Source organism: Syngnathus leptorhynchus, chromosome 10 (genome assembly GCF_054491065.1).
Source record: "Syngnathus leptorhynchus isolate UIUO chromosome 10, UIUO_Slep, whole genome shotgun sequence".
Classification (NCBI taxonomy): domain Eukaryota; kingdom Metazoa; phylum Chordata; class Actinopteri; order Syngnathiformes; family Syngnathidae; genus Syngnathus; species Syngnathus leptorhynchus.
This window is the reverse complement of record NC_141204.1, coordinates 906,962-920,759: the sequence shown is the minus strand read 5'-3', so window position 1 is coordinate 920,759 and position 13,798 is coordinate 906,962. Positions and strand designations below refer to the sequence as shown.

At 44.5% G+C, this 13,798-nt stretch overlaps 1 protein-coding gene across 2 annotated transcripts; it reads left to right on the top strand.

Annotated features, from left to right (window-relative positions):
* The first annotated feature begins 2,262 nt into the window (after positions 1-2,262).
* Positions 2,263-9,194, top strand: pwwp2b (PWWP domain containing 2B). 2 transcript variants are annotated; one of them, XM_085922671.1, is made up of 3 exons: positions 2,263-2,916; positions 4,834-6,571; positions 7,526-9,193. In XM_085922671.1, the coding sequence occupies exons 1-2, from the start codon at positions 2,777-2,779 to the stop codon at positions 6,569-6,571; spliced, it is 1,878 nt and encodes a 625-aa protein (XP_085778797.1). In that variant the 5' UTR covers positions 2,263-2,776; the 3' UTR covers positions 7,526-9,193. The 2 variants fall into 2 exon arrangements, with proteins under 2 accessions (XP_085778797.1, XP_085778799.1); XM_085922673.1 differs by lacking the exon at positions 2,263-2,916 and adding an exon at positions 3,067-3,238 and having other exon boundaries at positions 7,526-9,194.
* Positions 9,195-13,798: the final 4,604 nt, after the last annotated feature.

Sequence of the window (13,798 nt, the reverse complement as noted above, 5' to 3'; positions counted from 1 at the left end):
TTGCCTCAGGACGTCTTGTGCTGAAATGTTTAAGATCAAATACAATTGTTGAAGCTCAAACACCGCATTCATTGCAAACAAAGTGTGGTAAGCCTCAAAACACTGAAGGAGAGAAAGTGCCCCGCCGTTTTCCCTTCAACTGACATTGTGCACGAGGGTCTCCAGTTCCCTCCATTAGCCCTATCCTAAAGCCACAAGAGAGTGACCGACCCTTCCAGGTGAATCAAAGGCACCTTAACTTTCAGCAAACATTGTTTCACCATGCACATTTGCCATCTGCTCCCTCTTCAACTGTCTGTCCACTAAAATAGCTCCCCGGCCTGCTTCTCCAGTGTCACCTCTGTTCCCTTGGAGACATCATTTGCCACACAGTTGAAGCCTTCCACTTCCAACTCTGTAATATTTTTAGCCAGATGGAAGAAGAAGAAAAAAAAAATAAATCGATGACCTGCGGGTTCCAAACGGAAGCACTCTGGCCAAGCGCCGTCTGTGGCTAATCACTGCGAAGAAGACCAAGACAGCCCTCCACAGGAGCGCTTGCTCCTGCACAATGAGCACAGTCACCCCTGCTCATCTCACTTCCGCCAAGGTTATTAGAAAAGACAAGCCTGCAGTCTCCTGGGAAAAATCTGCCGTCTTGTCATAATTGTCTTGGATGCAGTACCGTTTTCAATCAAAAATAACATGTTTTTTCATTTAAACCTGAATAAAAAATGGATCATTGAAGATAGCAATTGAAACCATTCCTTTTTCCATGTCTCCATCAGATAAAAGGTGACCGACAAGGCCATCTTAAATAGTGAGCTCTCGTAGTTCTGCTGTTTGAGAGTCAACATTGGAAAGAAACATCCTGCATTGAGATGAGCGGACAACAAGCAAGCTTTTCTGATGACGAGGAGCAATGATGTACCCTTAAAGATCTTTTAATCCTGTCGTGACAATATTATGTTATGGTGACGCACTATGATGGTGTCCTAACAGAAGGCTCACCAGGTCACATTCATGAAGGTCAAAACTGTTTTTCTTTCATCACAAACACTACAATGTGCTTGGTTTGGCTCACCCACAGAAGCCAAGAATCCTTTATAGAGTTTTCAAAACAAAAAAGTGTTGAAGAAAGGGCACTTTGAGTACTTTTGCTGAAAGAAAAAAAACGAATGTATCAGCCATTCTCTGAATAGCTTATCCTCTTTATAATTTCTTTTCAGAAAAACAAAACTGCATGTTAACTACTAGACAGATACCACAAGAGGGCAGACAAGCCCTCAATCTGCCAGTGAAACTAGAGACACCTAGTGGATTTTTTAAGGCCTGCAAAAGAAAATCCCTTCTTTTGTTCCACTTTGCATGACGTTAAGGTGGAAACAAATGATGTGTGTGCAAATGTTAAACCATCCGAGTTCCACTGACAGACGATATGTCACGTGTGGTCCAATCCACGATAGAATAGACTATGATACTCAAAAGTAGCAACATAAAGCAATGTTTACAGTGCCATGGCATTCGTTTTACATCAGAAAATATCCACTGCAAACAAAACTCGGCAAATGAATATGAGCTTGTCTCGGTTAACTCACAAATTGATGTTCATGTGGTTTAATACGAAGCAAGCCATGACTTTTTCTATTGTATGAATGGCAACAGGTGGGTACAGAGGTTAGTTTTACCTTTGGCCTTTGACCTTTTTCGGCCCTCCAAATCTGCTAAGTAAGATCTCAAATGGCAGCTCATCTTAGGGGGCATGCAATGTCAGAAAAGATAGACCTGAGGGTCACAGGTGGTGTGCACATTGCAGCAGTTGCACATGAAGATGTGGAAGCAGTCTGACCTACTTCATTAGCACAAGCAGCCATGTTGATGTCATTTCATTGACTTTTTTCTGAATAGAAGATGAAAAAATTCAGATTGGATGTGATAAAACAATATTTTGCAATGATTATAGGAGACATTTATACTGATCATTTATCATGCATTTATTTTCAAAATGAAGGCAATACTACTGTAATTTTCACTAGTTTGTATGTCTAATCTATACAGTAAATTGCTAAGTACAAACAAATATGACATTAGGTGATCATCTATGTGAGCAGATTCACATTACCAAGTGTTTTTTGTAATACTAACCAACTCTCATAAATTAAAATGAACTAAGTCAGTCTGAGATGACTTCACCCGACATTTTTTTTTTTATTAAATCAAATGTAAAAAAAAAAACATAATCGATGGTTAATTATAGGGCCCATCTGACTGGGATTGCAAAACGCATCTTATATCATTGTTGTTTTTCTTGTAGCGTGTATTTGATGTTAGCTGTAACACATCCTATTCAAATGAATTCGAATACATTTGGCGTGTAAAAAATCTCGTGGTGTTTGTCAAGCTGCGGACAAAACGGAAGACATTTCCCAGGCAAAACGTTGCCAATAATGACTGCGAAGTCAAAGTGAGGCAGGGAGCAGGGAAAGGCAAGGCTAGGCTAGGCAAGGCAAGAGAAAAGAAGGGAAGGCAAGGCAAGGCAAGGCAGGAGAAGGCAAGGGAAGGCAAGGGAAGGCCTTGTCCTGAGAGCTTTTCGCTTCTCTTGCTTGCACAGGCAGCGTGATGTCAGCGGTGGCAGTATTGGTGTAAATTGACTTGGCAGGGGTGATGGCGTCATTGTATGCCCTGCCGTAGCCTCCTGCTTCAATAGCGAAGGGGAGACGGAGCTTTAGCCGACGCGACCGTGGCTCCCTTGGCCCGGATCGAGCACCGCCGAGCCGGATACCTCACCACGGGAAACATGGAGGCTGCGGCCGAGGAGCTGCTGGCCGGCTCTCGGCTACCTGTCACTATCGATCAAATAGTTAACGATACGCTATTGGTGACGCTGACCTATCGAGAGAGAAGCTATACGGGGATATTACTCGACTGCAACAAAAAGTGAGTCTCATTTCTCTCGTGTTCACTTTGATCTTTTACAGCTCAAATTAATCGGATCTAGCTTCCGGCTAGTGGACCGCGGATGGATGCTAGCTGCTAGCACAGGCTAGTTAGCCACCTGGGCCTCAATAAGAAAAGCATATGGGTGATTGAAGCTGACAGTGTAGCTATCGTGCTAGCTTTCAAGCTAATGTCTTTATTTTCACAATAGCTGACGATAATACAATCAAGAGCGTCATTTCACCTCCGCCGTGACCCCAATGTCAAGAAAGATGCCCCATTTACTGAGATTGCAAATGGCTTGATGGGAACAACAGCAAATGTCAGTAGGTTGATCTATAGCTTATTGTTAGCACTAATCATACAAATCAGCTCCTACGTATTGAGTAGAAACAGGGAATGTTTTTATTTCAGGCACTCAGTGTGTATGAAATGTCTCAAAACGTCGTTACATGTGACAACTTTTCCTTAGTGATGCTCCTTTTAAAATAAGTCAGGTATTGCATGTAGCAAGGCTGATTCAAAAGACATCTTTTTTTTATTTATTTATTCTGTCACAGATTGAATAGTATTATGATTTCATGTGATCACGCAGTGCTGACAAGGAATCTAACTTGAGCTTTCAAGTAACATTGAGTTCTGGTTGATAAATTGAATCTTTTGACACTTACAAGTAAGTCAGCCCTTTTGAAAAGTGAGGCCCATAAAGGCAAACATTGTTGCCAAGTGTCTTCTCTGTGTGCGTGTGTGTCAAATGGAATTGTTGTTGCACCTTTTAAAAGCTATTAATAGACCAGCAGAATCAGATTGGGACAGAGTTGCCCGCAAAGTATGTGTAGGTTGCTCTTCATATTACCCTTCCTTCATTTCAAGTCCAGCGTGATTGAGGGTCACAAAATGTTGACTTTGTCCTCGTAACATTGTGAAATTTCACAATTGCTATAGCAGATCATCAAGCGTCATCATATTGAGCTATATGCCGTGTCCTTGTGGTATGCTTGACCTGCCTTGCATGTTCGCTGTCACAGTCAACAGCATTGTGTGTGTGTGCGTGTGCGCGCTGTAAAGGTGAGTATTGTGCTTCCCGAGTACCACATCAAAATGTCAAGAGACTTTTACTTCTTCTCCAGGGGATGACCAGCACACTAATTGTACGCTAATTAAAAATCTCACCACACATAACCCCAAATTAGCCAGGAATGTATAAATAGATTTATATGTAATACAAATGAGGAGAAAGGCAGTCACTTTAGTGGCTTTGTCTTCTAATGAAAACAATACTATTGCAGCATAGTGTCTGTCTGGATGTTTTGAGAGGGACATTAAATCTTCTATCCAGTGCAAAACACTTTGTCCCCAGGCCCCACAAGTGAAGAATTTTCAACATACAGGTGAAAAGAATTGTTTCACGCTTTTGTGACTTCTTGACAACTTATTGTCACAACGCTGTGCAAAATAGTTCATAACTTTGAAATGCCATAATTGTAAACATTTTGATTAAAAAAACACAAGTGTGGCAGGAATTGCCTTGTTGTACTCTCACAGTTTTGCACAAAGTAGTTCATTTTGGGCACCTTTCGTAACCTTGAAATTGTTCAACTTTAACCTTATTTAGAACACTGCAGAAACATTGCGGAAACAGTGACTGGTTTTTTGTGAAACTGTCAGGCAGATATTACTTTATGACAGTAGTATTACAACTTCCTTATTGTTCCTTCACCTTTTACTTTCTTTTCAGTTTTGTGCCATTTCTATTTTAGATCAAACACAATATGTGGATTTGTGCTACATTCAGATGTGGTGAAATAAAAGCATTCAAGCTAGGAATGTAATTGTTGTGTCAAAGTAACAATGCGATCGGAATGTTTGAATGAACTGATGTCTATTTTTTTTTTCTTTTCTTCATCATCATTTCAGGACCGGGCTCTTCTGTTTGCCAGATTTAGCGGCGAAAGCGGTCGACTTCCCGGCCGTATCTCAAACAACTTGTGAAATAGCAGAAGTTCTGGGTGAGGAGCAAGCTTCCAAATCTCCCAGCCAGGCGGCACAAAGACCAAAGGATGAAAATAGTCTCCCTGAAAGCAGTCTAGCTACTGCGCCTCCTCCTCCACCACCACCACTTTGCCCAGTTCCCACACCAGTGCCAGCTGGGCAGACGCCATACCCTCCTTATTTTGAAGGAGCCCCCTTCCCCCAGCCTTTATGGGTACGCCACAGCTACAACCAATGGGTACCGCAGCCCCCTCCCCGACCCATAAAGAGGAAGAAGAGGCGGACGCGAGAGCCCGGCCGCATGACCATGAGTACCATCCGGCTGCGGCCGCGCCAGGTACTTTGCGAGAAGTGCAAAAACACCTTGAATAGCGACGAGGACAGCAAAGACGGCGTGAACAATACAAAGACTTCCCGAAAGGAAAACACACTACACAGCGACGATGACGCCGATGACAAAGATACGCCGAATAAGCTCTCCAAGAAAAACGATGCCGCCAAGGACAATAAGAGACGGGAAAACGGCACCGGCGTGGACAGCAAACGTCTCAGGAAGGACAAAAAGAGTGACGCCGAAGGGGAGAAGTTCCCCACAGGCGACATTATTCCCCACAGTCCTGTCATCAAGATTTCATACAGCACTCCACAGGGCAAAGGAGAGGTCATGAAGATCCCTTCCAGAGTCCACGGTTCAGTCAAACCCTTCTGTCCCAAGCAGCTAGCGCATAACGGCTTGGGAGAGAACGGCAAGATTCCTTCCAACGCCACCAAGGAGCAAAGACACATTTTAGACGCTCGCCGCTCCGGTCTCACCGTATCCATTCCCAAACTCAAACTGACAAGGCCCTTCACTACCGTGTGTCAGGATTTACCAACCTCGCCCAATATCCGCCTGAGACAGCGGGAACACCACCAGAGCGTGGTGGAGTACGAGGCCCAGCTGGTCGGCGACGCCAGAAGACAAAGTCCCAGGGCGCCGGGACCTTGCCTGGCCCATTCCGAGGACTCGCGAGAAGGCAAGAACTCTCTGGAGTTGTGGTCGGGGAGTTCCGGAGAGGAAGCCGAGCGCGGCCACAACGACCTCACGCTTCTTATCAATTTCCGCAAACGCAAAGCCGATTCGTCCAGCCTGTCGGTTTGCAGCAGCGATAGCCTGGACGAATCCAAGTCCTGCAGCTCGGACGGCACGTCGCCGGAGCTCTGCGATCTGGCGCCCGGCGAAGACCTTTCCGTAACCTCATCTTCATTACCTTCACGGGACGATTGCAAGACGGTGCCCCCCCTCACTGTGCGCCTACACACTCGCAGCATGACGAAATGCGTGACGGAAGAAGGGCACGCCGTGGCCGTGGGAGACATTGTATGGGGGAAAATCCACGGCTTCCCCTGGTGGCCCGCGCGGGTCCTCAGCATCAGCGGCACCCGCAAAGAGGAAACGGCCACGTGCGAAGCCCAGTGGCCCCAGGCCAAGGTGGCGTGGTTCGGTTCCCCCACCACATCCCAGCTCTCCGTTGCCAAACTTTCACCCTTCCGAGAGCTCTTCAGGTCTCGTTTCAACCGCAAAAAGAAAGGGATGTACCGGAGAGCCATCTTGGAGGCGGCCAAGGCCGTCGGACACATGAGCCCAGAGATTACGTCGCTACTTTCTCACTGCGACCCATAGGTTAGTTGACTCGCTGGCGACGGGTTGATGTAAATTCCCTCCAGGATTTCATTTCAGTCAACTGGTCATTGGAAATGTGAACCCCAAAAAATGGAAATTCATTGCACCGGGCACCACCATTTTTATTTAACAAAGCCATCTCAGTATGGTGACAATGAAGAGAATTTTGGACTGATCTTTTGAGGTTAGCGTAAACACAAACTACAGAATGGAATATTTCTCTCTTTCATTCGGCAAAATGTTTCATTTTATTTGAATATTATAGTACAGACATATTTTATGCATTCATACAGTGACTGATGTGAATAATTATTGCTTCAAGGAGTCTGAAAAGTTATTTTCCTCCGCAAAATGCCACCGGCAACAATGAAAATGTGCTTTTGGGTGCAAAATGACATTTAAAATGAATCACCATCTTTACAGTTGACAAACTTTACAAACTATTTGCCTACTGGTAAAGCTGAAAATTTGACTACCTCGGTTTAAAAAAAAAAAAAAAATGCTTGAGGGGTTTATTCCTACCTCGGGTACCTGTTTAAACGTATTCAGGCTCGTGAAAAAGTTTAGTGTCAGGAACACGTGGATGACGGTAACACATCTTTAGTTAACCTTACCAGGAATCACGTATGCCTTGGGACGCATTTTTTTTTCAATAGCAGCGTGTTGCAGCTAGACCGCTGACACGTATTCCCGACTGTAATTAGGGAAACTCTTTTGCTGTCTCAAACAGTTGGCACCGACGACACAATGGCGTTCTGAAATCAATCGCGGGTAAAGGACACCAAAAACAACTGTCATGATGCTGCTCTCGTATTATATTGGCAGCCATTAACGCTCGCTCCAGAGTTAGCAGATAAGAGGTTTACATCTGTGATGAAACTTCCTACGAAAAGAAAGTATCAAAATCAAACTTTGTTTGCCGATTGTCTTTACTTTGTGCTTTCTCTTGTACAGGAAGCTGGGTGCTGAAGGGAGGTCTTTTTTTGTGACCCTGTCATCAAGACCCAGGAGGGGAGTATGTGCGGTTGCCTCGGCGACTATTTATATGCTGCCCACCACCACCACCACCTCCCTTCTTCTTTCGTTTCTTTTTCACAAGGCTGTTGTAAAATGGCTGCCAAGGTGGAGGATTGTTTAGGACATGGGAGCAAAACAAAAACAACACCAACAAAAGGACCATGCACCACATGGTCTGCTGGGACTATTCTCCCCCCCCCCCCACCGCAATCATGTTTGGATAGAAGCGAACAACGAGCAACATAACAAGAACCAGAATGTATTTATTGCTATATTTTCAGAATCCATCTTTCTATCTGGAAAAAGTGTGCTGCTGTCATGAATCCCTGCGCGCGCCACCGTTTGTACAAGGACATTTAACGGAAGGGTTCAAAAAGTCTTACCCCCCCTCCCCTTTTTTTTTTTTCTCCCCCAAACAACCTAACATCTCCAAAATGTGAACAGCTCCATCCAGTGATAATAGTAACTGTTCCTAATTGAGTGACCAGTGTTCCATCCGACATTACTTGGATTAGTGCATGTTTATACTCATCCTTTGTATGTCACCCTTACATTTCATTTTGAACTTGAGATATGTCAACCCATCTATGTTTTTTGTTTTTCCCATCATTTGTAATTATTTAAAGCATTAAGAAGCACTTTATCGGTACCTTGGTGGCCTGCTGTAAGCTCACTGTCTGAAACACTATTGTGAGTGAGATGCAGCCCAGATAGGCAGCAGGGGCGTTAGAAAATCCTTGTGGTTGACTATCCATGGCCTTGGAGAAACTTGTTCCTTTAGTCTTGTCCACATTTGTTTTTTTTGGATGTTTGTGTACACTGTATTGTCCACTCACTACACACTACAAAAAGCCCACGTGAACATTTCCACTGGACAGACATGGGTCAAATTGGTGTCAACACTCCCTATGCAGTATCAGTTAAAGCTTTATGATTGACTTTGGGAAGAATGAAAGAACATGCTGTAAGAGTACTGTGAATTCAACTGCAGCTCTGTTTCAATAAGGGAGGGCAGAGTCAAGCAAAAACGGCACAGTCCAAAAAAAAAAAAAAAAAAAAAAACTGCACACGGTCCTTCTGATTTCCGCCTGCCTCCAAAAGCTTAGCTGTGATCAAGACCAGAAAACGGTTCATTGATTGCCAACGAAGGAAGTATGGTTTATTTTTTATTTTTTTTCCCCTCCCTCCTCGGGGAGCAGACAACCACCATTGTGATGCTCTATGCGTTGACTGCCATCAAGCCCGGCTACTTTTCCAGGCAGCCTTACACAAGATTCTAAATGTACAGTATGGATGCCTGAGAGAGGGGAAACGTGTCCTATGTATGTGCAACATGGCTATCAACTGTTGCCCATATTGGTCAATGTTCTTGGCTATTTTTTTTTTACATGTACAGTGCATAAAATAAAATATACAAGCAATATAAGTGCTGGTGTGGTGTGGATTGGCGTGGTGATTATTTGGAGGGCTGCCAAAGTTCAATTACAGTATAGGATTGTGAATTAGTATTAATAATGAATGATATGCACATATAATATGAGTTGTCATCCTAACTATATGCATTTCACATTCCAATTAAATACAACACCACACACATGTCGTGAAAAGAACGGTGATGAAAGTTCCCATCTGGTTGCGCTTGTGCGTTTATTACTGCTGCACTGTTTGTGTAGTTTCAACGTTGGCGCCGAGCCTCCTTCAGGCACTGCCTCCCTCCCTCCCTCGCTGGCTGGCGCAGGTGAAACGGAGCACCACAGAGGCAAAGCTGCATTTCCAAGACTTGTTGAACTTTCCATTTTGTTCATGCAACAAGCAACATTTTCATGTGCCTAAGAACAAAATGGCTGCTGTTGTTTGTTCCCCCGAGGGACTTGTGGCACACATTCCAGCTTTATCTGACATACTTAGATGGCTAGATTAGATTTTATTCATAGGTGCGAATTAACCACCCGCAAAGGAATTGCTGCAGTAGGCACGGGTGGATTTTTAAAAAGACATAAAACAAGGTTTGTATCCTGATTTCAAATCAAAGCAAGAAACACACCAGGAATGTTTTCAACGTTTCAGTTTTTGCTCGATGCCTTTTTTTCCCCTACAAATTTAAACTGAAGGGGACAACATCCTTTGAGACTGTTGATTCCATTATTTTGCCAGGGGGATGTACAAGATAAGCTTGAACGTAAACAAGCAACTTCTAACAGCTGATAGTTGAGTTCGGTGCAAAGCACTCGAATTGGCCTGAGCAGGGTGTACCTAATATTGTGAGTGGACTTCAGATCCGTTCATTCCCATACAGGTGTTGTATGTTCATATACTTGCAAAGTGTTTATGGTTTGCAATCTCCACGTCACGATTCAGCACGTATGAACCGGTTTGTAGGGAGCAGTTGCCCTAATGTTTGTATCAAAACATACGTTTGCTTCTCCATATACTTACACAACAAGCACACAGTAATCCCTTTGTTTCTACAAACAGCATCGAGAAAATATATCACGACCCCGATTCCCTCAGACGTGCGGGCACATGCTTGTACATGGCAACCTCGACTTTGGCTCGCTTCTCCCCATCCCCTCCCTCCCTCCTTCCCTCCTCCATGGATGAGTGCAGCGTAACTGGGAGAAAAAAACAGGAGAGGCAAATGGCAGAGGGATGCTGTGTGCAATTACTGCTAATGATATGCCTCCATGCAAGCTGTGGCCATAATTAACTTGAGTGGAAGCGCGGCCGGCCTGACTGCTTGAGAAGAATGTCGCTCACAGAAAAGGTCTAGGAGGCAAGAGCCAGGAAAGCAAACCTTAGATGACATTCAAAAGACATAGCTGCCTTTCTAAATTAGGCACCATGGGTGGCCGGCCGGCCGCCCGGCTGGCCCAGTGTGTAGCTGTACTTTCGACTTCTTACATTGTCAAAAGGGGCTTTTTTTTTTTGGAGAATGAGATTAAGAGCCCGAGAACCTTCTGTTGTTCAAAGATACTCCGTCTGATGTGAAAAAACACACACATACATCATTGGCTAATCAAGCACAAAGATGTGGGAAAATATTTTCAAGCTGCCAATTTAGTACGATAAAAGAAGCAATGTATGCCGTGTGTATTTTTCCACGATGACAAGTTATCCAAATGAGACGTGTATTTTGTGGACAGTAACCAGTTGAAGTGGTTTTGCCACATCTGTGTCCGTAAGTCCTCATTCCACTCTTTAGCAATCTTATTGATCTATTTTGTAAGGATGGGTGAGAGGTCAGGCCAGAAACTAAAGGGGGGGGGGGCGGCAATCATTTGATGTCATGCTTTAGCAATAAACGGCTTTTATTAGAGCCTGAGCAGTCACATTTGAAAACATGTCATACTTTCATCGAATCAAGACAGATGACTTTTCACCTTTGATTAGACCTCGGCCTGTCTTGAGCTCATCCTGTCTCATGCTAATGAGTCACTGGGGTGTGCTCAATTCAATTTCTATTGACATGATGGTGAAGGATGATTACATCTGGTGCAGCCCCATTCAATGTTGTCATTATATTCAAGTTGCTTTTCTATCTGGGTTTGAATGACGTGCGGGGGATCTACAGCAAAACCAAACAAGCAGACGTCCGTGTTCCTGACATTATCAAGATCAGTGCGGAGAAAACAAAATAGAGCTTACATTGGAAAATGGCTTCCAGACACAACAAACTGAAGCTCAACTCAGCCCACTTTGCCAATAAATCAATGGTTGTCTTTCCATTAGGTTAAAAAAAAAAAGTCTGCATTTTATTGGGATGGTGCAGATCAAGCTTGGAGGGGCAAGCTGGTTCAAAAAGACTTTTAATTCATTTTAGAGTCTTTTTTTTTTCTTTAAGCGACAACTGTGTGCCTGAAGTAAATCAGAAGGAGACTTGATACATTTTCCAAGGATTTGGGTGCGGTGCACTATTTACATGACAAACCATAGGTCAAGCCATGTGGCCTATGTAATGAGAGTGTGTGTGGGGCTAGAAGAAGCAGCCGCCGCTCACAATGATCCAAAAACCTTGAAACGGTGTGTCATGTTGATCTTCTCCTCCCTTTAGCGACTCCTCAAATATTTCCATAAGCGGACAGATTGAGTCAACATGGCCGATGCCTTGATTTCAGCTGCGTGGCCGTGAGCATGCATGAGTCCTCCCCCAGGATGCGGTTTTGCCTCTGCCCAGCGAGCAACAGCCTCGGGCCTCCTTGAGCAGCTGTCGCTCGCTCGCTCAGTGGCTCTGCTCGCTCGCTCGCTCGCTCGCTCGGTGGGGCTCTGGAGACCCAAAGAAAAGCCATTGGCCGCCCTGCCCCCCAACTTTACCAGCCTGCGAGGCCCGAAGGGGGATGGGCATCCATAATATAACACAGGCCACGACTCCCTCCGCATCTCCTCATGAAATTTGTTTAAGCGATTGTGCGAGCAGTTTTCCCAGAGGACGACCGACGCGAGTGGCTTTGTTTGGGTGTTCCTTAACTTCCTTTTGCTTATCTCATCGCTCCTGCATTGTCATCACGTTGTTTTCTGAAGCCGCAGCGCAATCGTTCCAAACGACAACCACCATGAGTCTGACACAGTGTATGTGTGCAACCGCAGAAAGAAAGCATCGTGTTCCTTTTGGCATGGGATAGCTCAAAGGTCAAGTGCAGCAATATTATGATTAGCAATTCAATTGAAATGAAAAGTGTCTGTGAGACCATATAATGATGCTTGAATCTTACATGAAAATAGTTCTTTTTGGGTGTGTTTTTAGTTCTGTGACGCCAACACGAGTGATTTTCACTTCTGCACCCCAGTGCAGAGTTCTGGGTTTGAAGCCCTCCGTGTGGAGTTTGCGTAGGTTATCCCCATCTGTGAATCTTGCCTCCTCCAAAATGGTCTCACTAATCCAAGACTATTAAGATTGCCGCACCGCGAGCAGCACGCATCGGCGCTCGGAACGGCTTCCAAAAGTCTCCCAGCCGAAGAAATGGGGAGGGGGCGGGCGTGCGTGCGTGCATGCGTGTGTGTGAGGTTAACAGGATCGGGTGGATTAGCGCCTGCTGAAACAGCAGCGGGATCTGGCCTGACACTGGGGCCAAAAGAAAAACGCCTTCATTCAAGTCCGATTTCAATTTCTAAAGACTACATGCTTGTGAATTTTTCATTCTGACAAAAGGAAATAGCAATCTGGATGCAGTAGCTCATTGAAAAAGTCCAGACACTGAAAGTCATCAGATTCCATCCAAGGATATCATTTCGTGTAGAAATAACATTTGAGATAATGTTCTACGATTATTTCCAATTTATGACAAAGGAATATGTAAAGGAATGAAAATGTGAGAGGGGTCATGCTCTTTTGACCTATTGCAGGTGAGTGGATTTTTTTTTACTACTGCTGTTGGAATTGAAATAAAAAGAAAGCAAAAGCAAAGCATTCTCCTCATCTCTCTGGGAGGAATGGCGTTGGTTGTTGTTTCACTTCACTTGCTTGCGGTAAGTCAGTAGCAGCTGAGCTAGCACAGCTTTCATTTCCTGGGGCCTGGGAATTGTTGCTTTGTCAATATTTCACAACGTGTGTCCTTTGTGTGTAGGCACATGTGGCTTTCTCTTTTCATCCATGAATCCTCACAGCTATGCACAGGGAATGTGAAGGGAAAGAAGAAGAAGCTCACTTCATGCATTCCCTGCCCTCCTTCATATTTGACATTCTTTAGCCTTGTATGGTAGATGGCCATCAGATGTTACACCACAGGAGAATAAGAACGAGACCGCTGGGGGTGGGGCCAGGGACGACAGCGCACTTGATCCACGCCGTATCGTACTATATAGCTTTATTGTTGAAAAAAAAAGAAAAGAATATGGCTCCCTCCCCAACACTTGTGCAACCTGTCAGGAAATGAAGTCAGAATGACACGCGGGAAAAATGGAGGACAAACGTCCAAATGACTCATTGCTAGAGGCCTGGATTGTGGACTGTCTGTCATCCCAGAGGAAATGCCAAAGTGCAAATTCATATCCATGGTCGGTGCCTCCATTATCTGCACTTCATTGTGAAGTCGCCGCACTCCAGATGAGAGGCACCATTTTGTGACAAGAAAAGACAAGAAGATTTCCTCTGGACTCATTGATACTGATTGAGTTATGTTTTCCATCCAAGCCATATCAAAGTCCAAATGGCTCCCACAATTCCCGGCAGCGATGGCTAACTGCTGCCTCGTTTTTGATTGCCTGCTCAAATAT